Source organism: Hydra vulgaris, chromosome 07 (assembly GCF_038396675.1).
Source record: "Hydra vulgaris chromosome 07, alternate assembly HydraT2T_AEP".
Taxonomy (NCBI): Eukaryota; Metazoa; Cnidaria; class Hydrozoa; order Anthoathecata; family Hydridae; genus Hydra; species Hydra vulgaris.
This window is the reverse complement of record NC_088926.1, coordinates 36,582,613-36,602,500: the sequence shown is the minus strand read 5'-3', so window position 1 is coordinate 36,602,500 and position 19,888 is coordinate 36,582,613. Positions and strand designations below refer to the sequence as shown.

The following is a 19,888-nucleotide window of genomic DNA, read 5'->3' as shown; positions in this document are numbered from 1 at the left end:
CCAGCCAATTGGGCATTTCTAGAATATTGCGTAGAATTTTAAAGTTGAATCTTAAGACGTACCCATACAAAATTCAAATTGTGCAAACACTACTACCGCAAGATCACCAACAATGACTACAATACGGTATTCATTTTACACAATAAGCCACACAAATTGATTTTTTAAATAATGTCGGATGAAGCACATTTTCATTTAAATGGTTATGTCAATAAACAAAACTGTAGATTTTGGGGCTTTGAAAATCTAAGGGCAACACACCAGCATCAATTGCACCCATCTAAATGTACTGTTTGGTGCAGTGTTATGGCCACTAGAGTTATCGGCCCATATTTCTTCGAATATGAGGATGGAACGCCGGAATCGATTTCAGGAGCTTCTTACATGATCGAAAACTTTTTGCGGCCAATGGCGGAGCAGAATCTTAATTTGTGGTTTCAACAAGATGGAGCAACTCCGCATACTTCTAGACAAACTATGGACCTGCTGCAAATGTCTAATTTCAAAAAAATCAGATCTCCCTTGGCCACCTTGTTCGCCAGATTTGACTGCGCCCGACTATTTTTTATGGGGATATTTAAAAGACAAAGTGTATGTTAATAAACCAGAGACTATTAGACAACTGAAGCAAAATATTTGAGACAAAATACTCTCGAAATACTCAACCAGAAACATGTGGTGTAATGGAAAACGCTTTAAAACGAGCCAATCTCTGGATCGAGAAAAATGGTGGACATTTGTCTGATGTCATATTTCACACATAATTTCTATAAAATTTATTTAACGTATAAAAAAAAATTAACCAAAATAAATGATTATTGCAAAAGTTATCCATGTTTAACATTAGTAGGTCTTCATTGGCCCACCATGTGTTTATATATACTACTTGTAGTTATTGTTTTCAATATACCCATTTTATTTAAACTATTAAAGAATATTATAGGTATAAAATAATAAACAATAATATAAAAAATAATAAACAAATGATAAAAACTAAGTTGTTTTATTATTATTTCAAAGCTTCAGTGTAGTTTAAAAAATGAATAAAGCTTAAAAAAATAAAGTCTCTTATTAACCTAACTGCATGCTCAACTTCATTTTCTGTTTTGTGTAAAAAATAAAAAGTTAAAAAAATGAAGTTTATATACTATATTAGTATAGTTTAAATACTATACTAATAGATGGTAAAAATGTCTTGTCTGGCAATGTACAATGTCTGGTTATACAAAATGTAAACATTTTGTATAAGTTTTATAATTAAAGAAAAAAGTAAATGAAACCTAGTGTAAGTAAAAAAATACCTTTGGAACCAGTAAGTTAAAAACTCGATATGCCAGAGTAGGATAAGCCTAAAATAATTTAAATATTAGAAAAGTATAAAATTAAATACTACCAGTGACAATATTTCATCATTTTAAAGTTTATCTAGTAAAAAAAAAAAGTAGTTTTTTTTTAACTGTATAAAACATTTTAGTATAAAACTAAAGTAGATTTTAAATTAAAACAATTTAAAAAAATAAATAATTAAAATGTAAAAAATGAAAATCCAATATCGTTAAAACTGTTTTACAACACTTACCAATCTTGAAGCTTGTCTTGCTAACCTAAACAATATCCACAATTCTCCCATTTCATTGAGTTTAGTAAAGTGTACAAATAATTCTTCTTGGAAATTTTTTTTCTGGTTTTTTGCTTCAATATAATAAATAACTGTAACTAAACCAACCTAAAAACAATAAATGAAAGTAGCTATAGTAACAATAAAAACAATAAATGAAAGTAACTATAGTAACAATAAAAACGATAAATGAAAGTAACTATAGTAACAATAAAAACAATAAAAGAAAGCAACTAAAACAATACTAAAATTTTTTTTTCAATTTGTTGTAAAAAAAATTAATTTTATGATTTAGGGACCATCAACATATTATTAACATTTAAATATGACTTTTTTGTTTTAATACAAAATACAAATCATTTCATAGCTTCAAACTGATCTGGTAGTTAGATAAAATAAACAAGCAACAAAATTATCATAGAAAACCTTTCTAAAAACATCATACAATTGGTTAAATATTTCCTAAAAATAATTTTTCCCTGATAAATATTTCCTTCCAACAATAATTTATTGTGAAAGTAAGAATCTGTTTTTAAACACAAGTGAAAACATTCAATTTTTCCATTTTCACAATGGCAAGAAGAAACATATATAAGTTAAAATTATACTTGAGATGTATTAAAAAAAGATTTTAAGTTAAGGTTTTACTATTATTTTTGTAAAACTGCATAAATATATACCCTATAAATACCTTAGTATTCCAAGTATTTGCTATTACACTGCTATTACCATCATCAGTCAGTGTATGTGCACTTTATTACACCAATCTTTATAAAACTCAATATATGTGCACCTTATACATTATAAATTAATAGCTAAATAACCTTTTTAATTTAATTTTTTTGTTAACTTCATCCAAAATTACGATGAAAAAAATATTTACAACTATATTAAAGAAAAAACAACCAAATTGTTTGTGAATTAAAACTTACAATAATATCTTTGTCAACCTTGGATAAATCATTTGTAAAACTGTTACTTATGAATTGTAAAAGAATGTCTACAAAGTTTGCAAACAAACATATACGTTGTGCAGCTAACTTTACTAGGCAGTGACAAACTTCAAGAGCTTGATTTTCTATGGAAAAATAAATTATAGTTAAAAATAATAAATCAATATATAAGTTTATCGAAGAAATAAATTCATACTTGTTAAATATGGTAAACATTTCAAAAAAAAAGCTGGCAGTGAAGAGACATCATTTGAATTTTTAACAATAATAACTGCAATTTCCAAACATTTCTACAAATATAAAAATGTAATATTTTGAAACAAATCTAAACAAAAATTTCACAAATATACACACACACACACGCACACACACACACACACACACACACACACACACACACACACACACACATACATATATATATATATGTATATATATATATGTGTGTGCATATATATATATATATATATATATATATATATATATATATATATATATAAATGCATTTATTTTTGATATAAACATATATATATATATATATATATATATATATATATATATATATATATATATATATATATATATATATATATATATATATATATATATATATATATATATATGTATATATATATATGTGTGTGTGTGTAAATATCTTATATTGCTGGTTTAGGCAAACAGTATGTCGTACTGAAATAGCCTGCTGCTGGGGGCTTCAGTACATACATCCACTGACAAATAGCCTCACAGCGGAATGCTGTGCAGTACATATACACAGCAGAGTACAGTGCAGTACATACATGTACTAATAAATAGACTCACTCTTTCATTATTCTTAGTTTCTTTCCTTTTTTTTTTCTGAAAATTCATATTTAAATGTAACAAAAAAATGCAAACAATTTTTTTGCATAAATATGCTATAGCAGATATATATATATATATATATATATATATATATATATATATATATATATATATATATATATATATATATATATATATATATATATATATATATATATATATATATATATATATATATATATATAAAGCAGAAATAATGTTTTTCTGTATCATAAAATGATACAGTACTGTGGTACTGGAAATTGTCAAAGTTATATTTTCAGTTACATCATAAAATATAAATATAAATTTTAAATATCTTTAATTTTTTTTTTTTTGGTTTAAACACTAATTTTGAAAATTAGAAAACAAATTGATTTGAATTTTCTTAAATATTTTATTAACTATTAAACTACCATTTTTTTTTCTAATTATTAATCATTATTAATTATTATTTATATTAATTAATTAAATAATTATTAATCAATTACTACTTACAACGTATCTATGTGTACATCCAATAATACTAATAGCTTTTATACATCTACATACATTACTGTTTACAGCTAACCTACATCTACAACTGTTACTACCTACAGCAATTTCGAAGTTACACAAAAATATCTAAACTATTATAAATTCCCTATATTAAATCAAGTGGATATGGACAACAATGAATGTTTCAATGGTCAAGTTACCTTAAGGCCATAAATACGTGTTTTGATATAACTGCTGAAAGAATTACACATAAAATTTCTGATAAAGTTACAACAATTTCTTTTGTTTAATTTGTGTCAGTAATAGCTGACTAGGTAAAATTTTTGTGAAAAGATAAGTTTAGTTTATTTTATGGGAAAACTATAAAAGTTTAAAAATTAAATGAAAAATTTTGTCTGCAATAAAAAAATATATATAAACTTTAAAAAAAATAATATTGACTTACTTTTAAAGAAGCAAAAGACTTTTCATGAATAGACATGGAAAACAGACTTTGCAGTTCTGCTTCGAAGTCCCCTGTATCTTCTAAACTGCCTAAATAAAAAATATTTTAAACAAAAACTGGAGTTTTATCCTTTTAGAAATTCAAAACCTTCACAAATTATACTAATTCAAAAGTGCTATAACATTCATTATTACTGGATCAATATATCAGTTAACAAATAAATATAAATTAGTCAATATATCAGCTAACAAATAAATAAAAATGGGTAAAATCAGGTAACAAATAAATGGGCAAATTATAATCAGTATTTAAAAAAAAATCCATTAGCTGATTACTAAAATTGAAAAATGTCAAAATTATTATTTATGTATATTATATCATTATTATAATTTGTCTTTAAAATTTAATTTGTCTATTTGTCTTTAAAATTTAAATCAATGAAATAATAAAATAATTTAAAAAACCTTTAACATTGGATTGAACACTAACTAAAACATGAAGAGAAGCAATAGATATCTCTGTACAGACATGATTTTTAAAATGATTCAAATCCATTAATGCTAAAAATTAAAAAATTAAATATATTTTTAAAAAAATTAAAAGTAATATCTTATAATATTTAACAATTTATATAACAATATGGAAATAACAATTATCAAAATAATATTAACAGGATGTGTGGTGATTGGCTAGTTTTTTCATAAAATACTTTACACAAGATTAAGTACTTTAACACAATGATGACTTCTTTTTGCTTAAGGATCAGAAATTTTTTTAATTTAAAATAACAATAGATTTGCAGAACAAAAAATAAAAAAGAATAGAAAATAATTTGCATCACATGATAGCTATGCAACCCTTAGTATTAAAATGAAATTTTTTGTAGATTTTGGGTAAAAGAATAAAATTTTTCGAAACCTTTTCAAAGAAATGCACAAACTTTTGAAAGAAATGCACAAACCTTTGAAAAAAATTCACAAACCATTTCAAATCCTTTTTGCATATTAAAAACTTTTGAGGTTATAAGTTAATATCAAGAAAATATCACTGCAATTAAATCAGGTTTTTGTAAACAAAAAACATAATTAATTGCCAAAATATTTTCAAATTAATATAATTCAATTACTTTAAAATATTTTAAAAGCAGAATTGCCATAAAAAAGACTAAAGGATGTTTAAAATTAAACTAAAATTAAAATTAAAAAGGATGTTTAAAATTAAATAAAGAAGTAGGTGCTAAAAACATTTGAAAAAATATCTAACAAAAGTGTGTTTTCTAAAGTTTACAATAATATCAAAACCAGGAATAACACACATTATCAAGGAATTTTGTCAATGTAAAACAATTATAAGCAAGCCTCGCATTGAACAACCTAAATTTAAATTAAAAAGCACTACTTATGGTAGTGGTGTAGTGGTAAAGTGCTCACTTTATAAGCGAGAGGTTCTGAATTCGATTCCCACATCCCTGGTAGTACCGAACTCAACTTGTTTCTCTGCATTGCAGCCTTGTTTGTCAAAGTTCGTGTTTTGGAGTTATAAAGTTGAGAGATGGTTTTAACCACAATTAAATAGCCTCCTCCTCTGTAGTGGTCTTCTTGGCCTTGGGGAGGTGAATTAAAATAAAAATAAAAAAAATAAAAAAAATAGCTGATTTTTTTGCTTTTTGTTTTTAAATTATAGAAGAAAAAAAAATTATAGCTTAAAAATGTTTTAGTCATCACAAACATGTTAGAAATGCAATGAGCTCAATTCATCTCATAAAACTTTTATTTTAAATTTTATATAAAAGTTTTCACTAAAATCTGATGCATAGTAGCTTTTATTAAAAGATTATATGCACCAGAGAGTTTATTCATGTTTTTTTGTTTTTTTTTGTTTTTTTGTTATTCACCTCCTCAAGGCCGAGAAGGCCACTACAGATGAGGAGGCTACTTAATAGTGGTTATAACCCTCTCTCAACTCTATAACTCCAAAACACGAACCTTGAGGAACAAGGCCGCTGCGAGGAGATGTATCACAAGAACTATAAAGCTGACACATGCAAAAAATTACTCAAAAAAAAATTTTTTATTTTGCTTTTATATTCATAAAAATTTTTTTAAAAACTTTTGCAAAAATTCAAGTTTTTTTTATTGCTTAAACTCTAGCTTTCTGTTAATCTGAAAACCGAACTTTTACAAATGAAACATTCAAACAATCGAAATCTTCATTCGAAATCTATTAAACATACCTTTCTGCGAAAAAAGCTGTGGTGAAGAGCAACCTAATACAACTATAACTTCAAAAATTTGCTTCTGCAAATTTAATGATGATGTTAATAATGATGATAGCAATTGCTAAAAATAAAAATTCTAGCGGTAATAAGAATAAAAATAAAAAAAGCAAAATAAATGTATCTATTTAATTTTCAGCATTACCTCCACTTGTTCCTCACACCATAGGTAAGAAGCATTTTTTGCAAGCTGAAATAAATTTTGAATAGCAACATGGTTGATTGATTTGCGAGGCACTTCAAAGGTAAAATGAAGTAATCGAGAAATCTAAATTTTAAACATCAATTTATCAAATAAAATGATCCAAATGATTTGAGCTTGGAGTATTAAAACAAAAAAATATTTAAAAAACTTAATTATAAAATTACATTCTGCTAATTAGATTCTTTTACTATTCTACCAATCAGACTCAAGTTTGATTAAAACTTTTGACTTGACTAAGTCTTGTCAATAAGATTTTTATTCAACTCTTGAAGATCAGATTTAAAACTAAATCTGCCAATCAGATCCATGCAATTAAAACAACAGCTTGTATGTCAAGACTATGTTTATATAAATATATATAGATAGATATATATATATATATATATATATATATATATATATATATATATATATATATATATATATATATATATGTATATATATATATATATATATAAACATGTATATATATATACATACATATAAACATATATATATATATATATATATATATATATATATATATATATATATATATATATATATATATATATATATATATATATATAGTATATATATATATATATATATATATATATATATATATATATACTTATATAAACATTATATTATACATATATAAACATATATATATATGTTTATATATATATAACTTATATATATTTCGGGTCATACAGCGGTATTGAGATTTCACGGTTGATATTTGTTGCTCAGTGTATTCTGGTGCTCTTGTTTTTTTTTGGCAGATTATTCCTTGTTTTTTCAATGATGTTTTTACAATGATTTCAAAAACGTTTTCAAAGTGCAGCCATGGTGCAGTGGTTAGAGCGTTTGCTTTAAAAGCAAGAGATCCAGGTTCGAAACGAGCTTTGGAAATATTTTCACGTAAGGAAGGAGGTATTAACTTCCTGGTTAAATGCACTTCCGCGGTGCTTTGTGAGAAGACCATTAGGTCTTTTTGGGGCACCTAAATAACGAAAAAAACAAAAACAAAAAAAATGATTTGCAGATATAAGGCTGCATACACTTGAACTTTTCTGCAGCATCTTGTTGACTTATTGAATCATTGTTAAAAGCACCGTGAAACAAATGAAGTCCCTTCTTGTTCATTATTTTAACTAGTCTTCCACTACCACTTTTATGATTGGTTGTTAAGGATGCCAAAATACGGTTATTAGTTGAAACTGGAACATTTTCGATTTTAAAATGATTCACAGTAAACTTTTTTTCCGAGATTTTCGTGCATTTGATAGAACTTTACAATGTGCTTGCGTAAAACATCTTGTTTTGACGGGATTTTAAACACAACTGAACTAGCTGATGCAAAACAAAACATATGATAAGTTTGTAAACAGAGAGAATATAGTTTCACATAGGAGTACTTTTCTTTTTTTAACTTTTGCGGTTTGATTATTCTCATTTTTTAGTTATCAACAGTTATATATATATATATATATATATATATATATATATATATATATATATATATATATATATATATATATATATATATATATATATATATATATATATAATTAAAACCTGATGAGTAAAAACATGCATTTTATGCATACTTAAATGAGCAGTAGTATATAAAACTAAAGTACTGAATCATACCTGAGATTTAATATTAACTAATGTGGCCAGGGATAGGTGTGTAGTTGTATTGAGCACAGTAGCAATAAGCATATGAGATGGATATGATTCCATTAACTCATCACATAGTAAATTTATCTAATAAAAAATCAATTTAAAAATTATAAAAATAAAACGTAAGAAAACAAACCAAATCTCAAAAATATTATACATGATATTATACATATATAACTTCAATATAAATAATAATGGCTGCATATAATAAAAAATAGGCTTAGAAAAATCCCAACAGTTTTATCTTTAAAATTTTTAATTCACCTCCCCAATGCCATGGAGGCTACTACAGTCAAGGAGGCTACTTTAGTTGTGATTACAATCCTCTCTCAAATCTATAACTCCGAAACACAAACCTTAACAAACAATGCCGCTACGCGAAGAAACAAGTTAATCGTGGTACTACGTGGTGGGGATCAATTTTTCGAACTTTAAGTACACTTAATTAAAAGAATGGGTGCCCACAAGTCATCTTTTTTAGTGAACTTGCCCTTTTCCTGTGGATCTTTTAAATTAAAAAATTTTTTTAGCATTCTGCATATCTTAAAATTAAGCTCTGCATACACTAAAATTTGTTATAATTTCTTATACGGTTTTGGTAAAAAATACATTTTCAGAACTGTGGCAGTATGGCTTAGATGAAATATTATAATTTGTTTTGGTACGGTTTCAGCAAAGACATAATAACCAGCTACTACAATGATGAAACAGTTACTGTAGAATAATCTGTTGACACAATTTACATCAAATAATTATCAATTAAGGCTTTAAAACTGTATATTAATATAGCATAAGTAAAGCTTCAATATTCAAAACATTTTTGGATTAAATGACGAAAATTGAGAGCTAAACACAAAATAGGTATGAGTAAAGCTATAGGTGACACAAGCCTTACCCAAGGTTACCCAAGTCTTGCTGGGTCAAGATTATAAAGATGCTAGACAATGTCTAGAAAAGAGAATTTTTTTATTTGTTGTTTACTGTGTCTTACATAGACTTAATATCACGGTTGATGATCTTATTCATGTTAAAAGAATACAAAAAACTATTTGCAGACTGTGGAAAGCCCACTATGTTTAATGGAGTGCCACCTGGGGTTGTTTTTTTTTTTGATGGTAATGAATTGTTTTCATTATTGTAACATAATTTTAAAAAAGTTAAAATCAATTTCACTTGCTAAGACAGTTAAATTTTTATATCTATTTTCAGTAAAAAGTGAAAATAAAAAGTAAAATTAAATTCGCACTGCAAAGATTATGTTAAAGCACTTTTAAAATTTCCAAACTAACTTCAGTCCAACTAAAATTTTACGCATAAAAATATTACCATCGTAAAATCAGTATACATTAAGTTGCACTTCAATAAAGTTACAAACATTTAAGAATGCTCTTTGTTAATGAATTATTGCTTGAAAACATTCTGGGTGTTCTTATTTTGTTATTCTTTTTACTTTATTTTGTAAATATAAAATAAGTAAATAAAAATAAATATAATAAGTGTTTATAAACAACAAATTTATTCAGCTATATATGCAGCATAGTGTACATACATCAACTGATTTATTTAGCCCAGTGACTATGCATACATTGACAGTGTAGATATAGACAGTGATGCACATACAATATCTGAGGGTTTCATTTGGCCAAGCAGTCTATTAATTTAAATAAAAGTTATTTACAAACTTTTAAAACTTTTTCTCATACTTATATGCTGAATTTTTTTATTGTTAGAATTAAAAAAAATTTTCTTTTTTTGTGCAGAAAAAATTAAAATTATTATTTAAAAAATTTAATTCAAAAATAATTAAAATAACCATTAGATTGACCAACCTTCTTAACAATTGCAAAATCATGATGCATATATTTGAACACAGGTAGTAACTTCATCTTTAATTCCAAACTTGTTGTGAGACCTAAAAGGATTTTTGACAAAAAAACTTTTAAAAAATATCTAGAGAAGAGTTCCATAAACTTGAACCCCGAAAGAATAAATATTTTTTCACAAAGGACTTAACGCTGATAGGCTTTAATAATTAAATAATGTAGACATACAATACAATATCACGTTTTTATTCATTTAATTTTATATTTTGTCATAAACATAATGAGAGTTATACTTAGATTTAACAACACCATTTACTCTAATTAAAGCAACGGTTTGGAATTATAAATTTTTTTTTTAAATAATGTGTACTTACATTTTTTAGGTTAAAATCAGGGATGCAGAGTCTCAAAAAGGATTTTAAAAAGATTTAAAAGTCATAAAATGATCATTTCTTGCTGATTTTCTGTATCCAGGAGCTCAAAAAATGTAAAACAACTTATGAACTATTTTTGCAAAAAAATTAAGACTTTTAGGTTAGAGGAAGAATCAAATTTTAAACCTAAAGTCTTTGTGAATACTGTCGGCAACGACTCCAGGACTATGGGTTAAAAAAAAAATAAGTTTCAAGTCATTAAATCTCATGAATTATTTACTTTTTGCTAATCATAAGACACTTAACATTTTTAGAGCTCCTGGACACCAAGACAAATTAGAGATTTAAAGTAATAAAGACCTAAGATAATCTCACTTAAATTTTAAACTTCTTTCTCTACAAACTCACATGATTACAAAATAAGTCTACCTTAAGTCTTGCAAATAAGTCTACCTTTTACCATTTCAGAAATCTTTTGCCACATTCCCATTGCAAATGTACTGTTAACAAATTAAAAAAAATTTAGCATTAAAAATATATATATAACAAATAAAAAGATAAAAACATTTTTATACTCAAAATGACTTGATGACATTTATTTGATTTTTTACCTATATAACACAATCCTCATTAAATAAGTAGTAATGCAAAGCACGAAGTGGAGTTCAACTCAATGAGCTTCTATATGTTAGCAAGCATCACCACTATTGTAAATTACCTTGATTGTTCAGCAAATGCTTTTGTAGCAAATATGGCAGCTTCAACTTCTGAATTATCATGGGAATCAAGACTGTTGGTAATGCTGCAATAAAATAAAAAAATATCACTGTTAACCAATAGTAATAAAACTTACTATTAAAAAACAAAACAATGAATCGCACCAATGATGAATGTCTTTTCGTTCGGCAACAATAGAAGAAATACTTCCAAAAATTCTAAAATTATTTATAATCAGAATGATCAAACAATAAAAAAAAACTCACATCCATACACTAACTATTCTTACAATTAATAAACCATTTTATTTTTTAACTATTTTACAAGTTTATTATTTCATTAAACTTTGTAAAAGAGTTTTGCATCACAAAGTGTTTACAAATTAAAAAAAACAAATATAATAGCAAAATTCGGTAAAAGCCATTGATAAAAATTATTTGAATTTAAAAAAGGATTTAAAATCTTTTTATTTTCTTAGTTTTTAATATTTACTATAAAATCTTGTTTTATCAATATGCCAAAAGATGTTTTTTAAGTTAGGTATACAACTAAAAAGTCTTTTGATCAAACCATGTTTGACACAAGGTTTATTATATTTCAAGGTTTATTATATTTCAGAAAATACTTTATCAACTTTATCAAATTAAGAACAAACCATTGGAAACATTATAATTAGTGTAAATTCTGATAAAGAATGCTCATCACCATCTGATTATAATGAAATATTTAAATCAGATATTTAAATTTAAAGACACAATTGATAAACTGTTTTGTTTTTTACTATTTATTCATGTCCTAATTTTTTTGTAATTATGCTTTGGGTAGGAAAAGTTACAACTTAGCTAAAGACTTCAACCAACAATAATATTTTAGATAAAATTAAATTTATTTTAATAACAATAATTTTAGAAAAACTTACCTCAATGTAACTGAACGAGCAATTGGATCATTACTGTGTATAACTGCAAAAAATCGAAGATAGAATTCATCAACATTGAATATTTTGTTTAAATGCTTTTTGCTGCTCTGAATGGCTTTTAACACACATAACTTTAAAAAATTTGAGCTGTAAAAATAGGAAAATCAACTATATTCATTAAGAACTATACAATAGGTATTGTTTCTATAGAAACAATACTTTTATTTGTATGTCCTTAGTTTTATACTAAAATTTTATTTTAAACATATTTATATATTATTTTTTACTAAAATTATTTAAAAAGGGCTCCAATAAAATATGAAAAAAGTAAAACCATTGATTTTTCTTAAAACAATATTTTCAATAATATATTTTAAGGTTGCTTTTAAAACAATTTTTTTGAAAAAAATCTGCTGGCACCCAAATGCACCCAACACCAGAAAGAGAGTTAAACAAATAATTAAAAAAACTGAGTAGTCACCTTGACTAAAGTAGCCTTCCCAGAAGCCTTGGGGAGATAAATTAAATTAAAAAAGAAACCTAGGGGCGAAAATTAAACGAAAAATTTGTTTAAGTAATATTAGCTTAACTATTTCAAATTTTTTTTTTACCAAAATAAATCTGTTTTAATTTTGCCATGAGGTTTTCAAAAGTTTTTCCAAAAGGATAATACATTCAAGATTCTAATTTCTTATTGTTGAAAAAAAGCAACAGTGTTTGGAAAAAATTTATAATAAGAATAATTAATGCTTTTATATCATTTGCTGATATAAAATTGTTATTGTTTTGCCATGGCTAGACATTCTACAAACTCAAATCTAATAAAGAACACCTAAAAACTTTTAAAGTTAAAAATTATTCATTTATTTAATAATAATTTTTTCAGTTTTTTTGAAACTTACAGCAAAATGGTGGAATTTACTAGAAAATTGAAAGGAGATAATACTAAATAAAAGGTGTCTCCTTTCAGGCCTCAAATTAATGCAAAAAAATCTAATTGCAAAAAAAAAAACTTGAATCCTCCCCCTTCTCTCTCTCTTTCTCATCTCTGGCGCCATTTTGCAGTAAGGGGGGGGTGCATTGCTATTCTCTAAATTAGTTTGTAATTTTAATTTTTTGAACATAATATCTCTCATATTTAAATATTATCTAATAATTTTCTTGTTTTTAGAGTTTAATAAATATTGTAGGGAGTGTCTAGCCCTCTTAAGAAATTTATTATTTAGCAAATTAGACACTGGAGTCGGCAAAATTGGATCTAACGTTGATAGTCTGCCAACTATGTCAGCCAATGAGGACCTTTTTTTTCTTTTAGATCTTAGTCAGCAAAAAAATTTTTCTAGGACTTACAAGGCAAAAAACAGATCTGTCACACACACACACACACACACACACACACACACACACACACACACACACACACACACACTCCTTTAAGATCTCTTTGGGACAGCCCTGGTTGCAGTTATAGTGTAATGAGTAAGTTATAATGTAATGAGCAAGTAACTTATTAAATACTATTACAATATTACTTTTAATAATTGCTTTTACTTAACATAAAAAAAAAGTAAAAGTTAAAAAGTAAAAGTAAAAACACAAAATTTAATTAGAAAACTATTTAATACGTTCATGTTGACGACAAAACAAAAAAATTGTAAAAAGCTATAAAACAAAAATAAAACAAAAGTTGACAATATAAAGACAGTTTGACAATAGAAAGACAGTTTGACAATAGAAAGAGCTTTTTCATACATATTTTTAAACATTTAACATTAATAACATAAAACACGTTTAGAATAAAATGCAGTAAATAAATAAAATTGTTCTAATTAATGAATTAAAATATTATTGTCATTGAACTTTAAACTTCATATTTGCACTAATCATATGTATAAACCAAATGAGTAAGATCAAAGCAAAAAAACATTAGATATTTTTTCACCTTTTTTCTAATTTATTGCTACTAGATCTAGCATACTATTTGAAATTTATGTATAATTAATTTTTTCATGCAAAAGGATTTTTAAGTTAATGTTTTCATTTGATTTTTTCGTTCAAATTGTTTTCTAATAAAAAGTGAGAGAAGAAAATTTTGTTTAATAAATTGAATTATATTTCCTTTAGTTCAAGTTTATGCTAAAATTATTTTTTTGGAAAAAAATTAATTTGAACAAAAGTAATTTTTTTTAATTTTAATTTTTTATTATTTACTTTTTGGTTTAATGTTTGTAATAATCTCTGGTTTAATGTGTGCAATAGAATGCTTTTACTTTTAAAACTATTTTTAAGAAACAAAAAATAATTACTTATTCAAAATGTTTAAAATTTAAATAAAACTTTTTGTTTTTTACGACAGCTGTACAAATTTTAGGGGCATTAATAAAGCAATGAGTACCATTTTGCTTGCAGACACTCCCATATCTGTGTAGCACTACTTGAAGATTTACTTTTAACTCATTATCCAACTTGTCTCAAACTAGCTTAGTCATTGAAAAATCATAAAATTGGGATGACCATACCATAATTTCTATAAGTTTTTCTTGTTTTTTCTCATTCAAATAGGACAAACACAATTTTGAAGCATGTAAATATCCCTCTTTGTTAAGTTTGCCATATATTTGACTAATTTTTCTGGCTTTTTTTTTCTGAAACATTATCAAACCATTACATTATAATAACTATGTTTAATTGTTGGTACTTTACACTCCGGAAAAACTTTTTCGTTCTTAAATTGTCTGACGAAGACTCTTCTGTTAGAATCAAAAATTTGGAATTAGTAATCTCATTCTTAAAGTGTCTAATTTCTACGAGTTTAAGCCCAAACCAACCTGTTTTTCTTATTTTATTTTGTCAACTTCGGTTTTCCCTATAAAGTTACTTTTATAAATTGATCTTTATCTACTGTTGTAATTATGGGTTTTCTTTCTTTATTACTGTTGGTTTCTTGCTGCCTTTTTAATGTATGATAAACCCCTTTTGCAGAACCCTTCACTCCTAAGTGTACAGATTTCATTTATAAATTGTTAACTGTGACTGTTTTGCCAATACAAAAATAAAAAATTAAAAAAAAAAAAAAAACACTACTTCACTATAATTTGTTTAGCACACTATTATTAAATAGATATCTTATGGGTAATAATTGACTGAAAGATGTTTACTAATTATTTTGGTAACATAATTTTATTAATTTCATGTTTAAACAGGTATGGACGTGTTTGTTTGTTTATTAGATAAAACTTCAAAGCACCCATTATCTTTAAACATAAGAAACATTTTAACATTTTTTTAAAAACTTATATGGAAGTATAAGCTTTTTAAAATAAGGAATTTTTTTTTTCAAACAACATTTTTAAATTTCATTGATAGATATTTTATAACAATAATGTTTAATTTAAAGATATTTAGACTTTGAATGATTTTTAATATGGTTTTAAATTAAATTTAATTACAATGTGATACTTTAAAATAATAATGACAATTTAACTTTTAACAATGTAAATATGTATATTGAGTTAAGCTACATTTATATATATATATATATATATATATATATATATATATATATATATATATATATATATATATATATATATATATATATATATATATATATATATATATATATATATATATATATATATATATATATATACATATATATATATATATAAAAATTTAATTTATTATCTGTATTTCTTTAGCAAAAAAATTCAACCACCTATTTCAAATACATATGGCAAATAAAAGAAAACCTCAAAGTAACAGCCAACTTTTTCAATTATTGACCAAAATGGTCAATAATTGAAAAAGTTCTGCATACAATAACATCACAAAAAAATCTTTACTTTGCCTCCAGGAAAAATTTTTAATAATTTCATACACAGGTACCCCAGATTTGCTGAACAAAAAATCTGAAATAATATCAAAGTGTTATCATGAAAACAAGTTTTTGCTTGACAACCGCAAGCCCAAAGATTAGAAAACCAAAGGATTGAAGCACACTTGCAAACATTAAAAGGCTTTTTGTTTCTGCACGTTGTTTTTTTGTGTATAATTAGACCAAAATGTATTTTAACAAAATAACATAATGTACTTCTTACCTGATGATTGCGTAAACACGTATTTATTTTTGTGCATGAAGCTTTTTAAATTAGTAGTAAACATTATGTATTTATTTTTACTTTATCTCGGCAAACAAACATACATATATATATATATATATATATATATATATATATATATATATATATATATATATATATATATATATATATATATATATGTATATATAATAAAATTATACCCGGTGCGAAAAGCATCAGCCAACTTTAGAAATGCTGAATTAACAAGTATAGGATAAGGATGTCTTTCTAATAATGCTGGAACATGAACAATGGCTCCACATTGCTCACCTGCCTTTCCACTTCGAAGACCTAAACACAAACTGGTTAATAATAACTACTAATTATTAATTATGGTTAAGAAATATGAAAAAAATTTATATGTAAAGTAAAATCATAATTAACTTGTAATTAACAACTATGACAACCATAAATGGAGTAAAGACAACAAGATCAAGACAACAAGACCTAACATGTAAGATCAAAAAGACTAAAACTTTTGCATTACTATCAAGATAAGAACGAGCCTAAATCACAAAAATAAAGACCCAAATGAACAAGATAAAACCGATAAGACCAAAAAAAGATTAAAAAATATTATGTAGTTAAACTTTTAAGGGACAAATGGTGTTTTTAGATTTATGTGAATTTTTTGTAAAACTTATTGACCTTTTAAGAATAGTGTCCTCTAACTTACTTGAAAATAACCAAAATGCAATATATTTTATAAAATAACAAACATTAAATAACATTTCATCATGTTAATTTTGTAAAATGATATAATTTCTACATGCATCTTTTTACATTGCTTTTTTCAACTGTTTCCCCTTTGCCTGTGCCAAGAGTCAAGATGGGAATGGCAGGGATCAAACTAAGTACTTCTTGTTAACAAAGCAGACACTGTACCACAACTGCATACCACATTTCTCTTTGACAAAGTTTATTTTTATATTTTTATTAAATTTAATAATCTGTAAACTTGACCTTATGAGATATTTTTGAACTCGTTTTCTATAAGTTATCAAGTTGCTTTCCATCTTTTTTAGAATATTTGACTAAAATTGTTCTAACAATAAAAATTCTGTTGCTTGTAGTTTTAAAATCATTTAATTTTTACATATCAAGTAAAAAAAAAAATTCATTCCCTCACAGAGCTTAACTAAGACTTATAATTCAGTTTTGTTGTTGTTGTTGTTATATTTGTGTGTGTGTTTATGTTTTCCTTCACTAAATAAATATTGAAGAACAAATGAATTAAAAATATAACTGGCCAGAATTTAAGAATTATATTGATCTTATCATGAAGATTAGGATCATAGGATCTTATTATGAAGCCCTTTACAAAACCAATTATAAGAAAAATCCAAGAACGAAGATAACCCCAAATCGAAGAATGAAGAAAACTCACTATTAATGTATTACTATTATTATGATATTTTAATTATTTATTACTACAAGATGATTAAATTAACAAATACAAACAAACCTTAATAAATTATAGTTTCTGATGCTGATAAAAAGATTTAAGTTTTGTGCACTCTTCCCCTATAATATTTATAAAAACTAAATGGCAATGGATAAATGAATAATATAGTTATGTAATTGTTGTTTATTAAATGTCTAGCTTTATATATAACTCCAATACTTTAACAAATTTTATTGAGATGTTATCCACTAATTGTTTCCAGGTTTTTGTCTACAAAAAATTTAAGAAGTTTTGTACCTTTCCCCCTTTTTAGTATTACAGTATCAATGAAGAAGTCAGGTATTGTGCTTGGTAGGCCGTTTTTTCTGGAGATTCGGTAAAAAAGTGCCCATTATATTTTATTAATATTTAGGGGCAATTTATTTTTTTAAAACCAATATAAGATTTTGTTAAATTATTTTGTCATATTATTAAAAAGCATACTTAAGTTTTCCTGAGATTGGAATAGGTTCAAAACCTATAGTGGTTATGTTAGAGACTTTGCAAAGATTGTTTACGTATATTAAAAATAAGAGAGGCCTAATTATATATCCTAGTGAGACACTAAATGTTACATTCATTAATAACTGCAAAGAAGAGTCTTTGATATTAAAAAGTTATGATTGTAAAGAATTGTTTTTAAATCAGCTTTTGAACCTTTTTGAATCATGGGATTTATCTCTAGTCCCATTGAGTTCTAAATTTTTAATTAGAATAGCGATTGATCAAAAGCTTTAAGGCAAACTGATAAATACTCTTAGTATATGATGAGAATTTTTAAAAGAGTCAGAAACGCTTCACGTTAGTTGGAACATCGTGTGTTCAGTAAAATTGTTTCTCTGGAAACCAAATTGATTATCATATAAAAATCCATTGTTAACAAAATAACTGTAAATTCTGTTGAAGATTATTTTTTCTAATATTTAGAGAAAAACAGAAGAAATTAATTAGGACAATAATTTAAAGTCTTGAATGGATCCGTCAACAATAGGTACTTTATAAATTTTAAAGAAGATATCTTTTATAGTATCAATTCTATTACAACATTCCCATTTATACAGTTAGCCCTAATCACCTCATTTTATCCCTCAATTCATTTTGGCTTTCTAAACAAGTTTTTTAAACTTAAAAACTATTTATTTAAATGTACGTTTGGAAAACCTCGCCCCACCCCCACTCCCTACTAAATATATCACTATATAAATATAGTGGTATATTTATGCACTTTAGAAAAAAAGTCTATTTTTTATTTATAGTGAGATGAAGTGACACTATCACAATATAACCAGTTCTAGATGGCATATTTAAACAAGGTTTGCTGTTATTTCTTGCAGATATATTTGCAATTGAATAAGCAATAAAAAACCAGGGATGTGGAGTCCAAAAAAAGACTGGATTTGTAAGTCAAAAAAAAAATTATTTAAGAATCTCCAAATCCAGAAGCTCCAAAATTGCGTATAAGCTTATGAATTATTAAAAGAAAAAAATTAAGACTTTTAGGTTAGATAAATTTTAAAACTCTGAGCTTTTATGCATAATGGCAGAAAAGACTTCAGGACTCCGAGCTGATAATTAATATTCAATGGCATAGATTTATAATAAATTATTGTTAATCAAACAAGTTTCATTAAATGAATTTAATTATTATGATGATAAAATAAAAGTTTTTTTTTTTGTTTATGTAAACATTACAAAAAGTAATAGTGATAAACAAGAAATTATAAGTTACAAAATTCAACATGCTTCACAATCAGTAAACAATTTATTGTGTTTTCTGGCTTTTAAAGGAGCTTTAACTTAACTACAGGAAAATAAACTTGAAATTATGATGTATGATTCTGAATTTACAAATACTTGTATGTAGTGAACAAAAATTTCAAGATAATTTAGATTAATAAAAAAATTTTAAAAAAATGGCTTAGTGAAATTATACAAATTATTTATATGATATAAATTCTGTG

General features: G+C 25.1%; 1 protein-coding gene across 6 annotated transcripts in view; it reads right to left on the bottom strand.

Moving 5' to 3' along the window:
- LOC100204041 (integrator complex subunit 7) overlaps positions 1-19,888 on the bottom strand; it is a 41,850-nt gene that overhangs the window by 21,132 nt on the left and 830 nt on the right. For 2 of the 6 annotated variants that reach the window (XM_065801771.1, XM_065801772.1), the window contains exons 2-16: positions 16,645-16,774; positions 12,342-12,488; positions 11,587-11,640; positions 11,424-11,507; positions 11,159-11,205; positions 10,338-10,420; positions 8,476-8,592; positions 6,778-6,900; positions 6,591-6,696; positions 4,822-4,917; positions 4,358-4,446; positions 2,768-2,861; positions 2,551-2,696; positions 1,580-1,726; positions 1,302-1,349 (exon numbers count right to left, since the gene is read on the bottom strand). In XM_065801771.1, coding sequence (XP_065657843.1) covers positions 1,302-1,349; positions 1,580-1,726; positions 2,551-2,696; positions 2,768-2,861; positions 4,358-4,446; positions 4,822-4,917; positions 6,591-6,696; positions 6,778-6,900; positions 8,476-8,592; positions 10,338-10,420; positions 11,159-11,205; positions 11,424-11,507; positions 11,587-11,640; positions 12,342-12,488; positions 16,645-16,774 — 1,511 coding nt within the window. Of the gene's footprint in view, positions 1-1,301; positions 1,350-1,579; positions 1,727-2,550; positions 2,697-2,767; positions 2,862-4,357; positions 4,447-4,821; positions 4,918-6,590; positions 6,697-6,777; positions 6,901-8,475; positions 8,593-10,337; positions 10,809-11,038; positions 11,206-11,316; positions 11,508-11,586; positions 11,641-12,341; positions 12,489-16,644; positions 16,775-19,888 lie in introns of all 6 variants that reach the window. The other 4 variants (XM_065801773.1, XM_065801774.1, XM_065801776.1 and 1 more) reach the window with 3 other exon arrangements.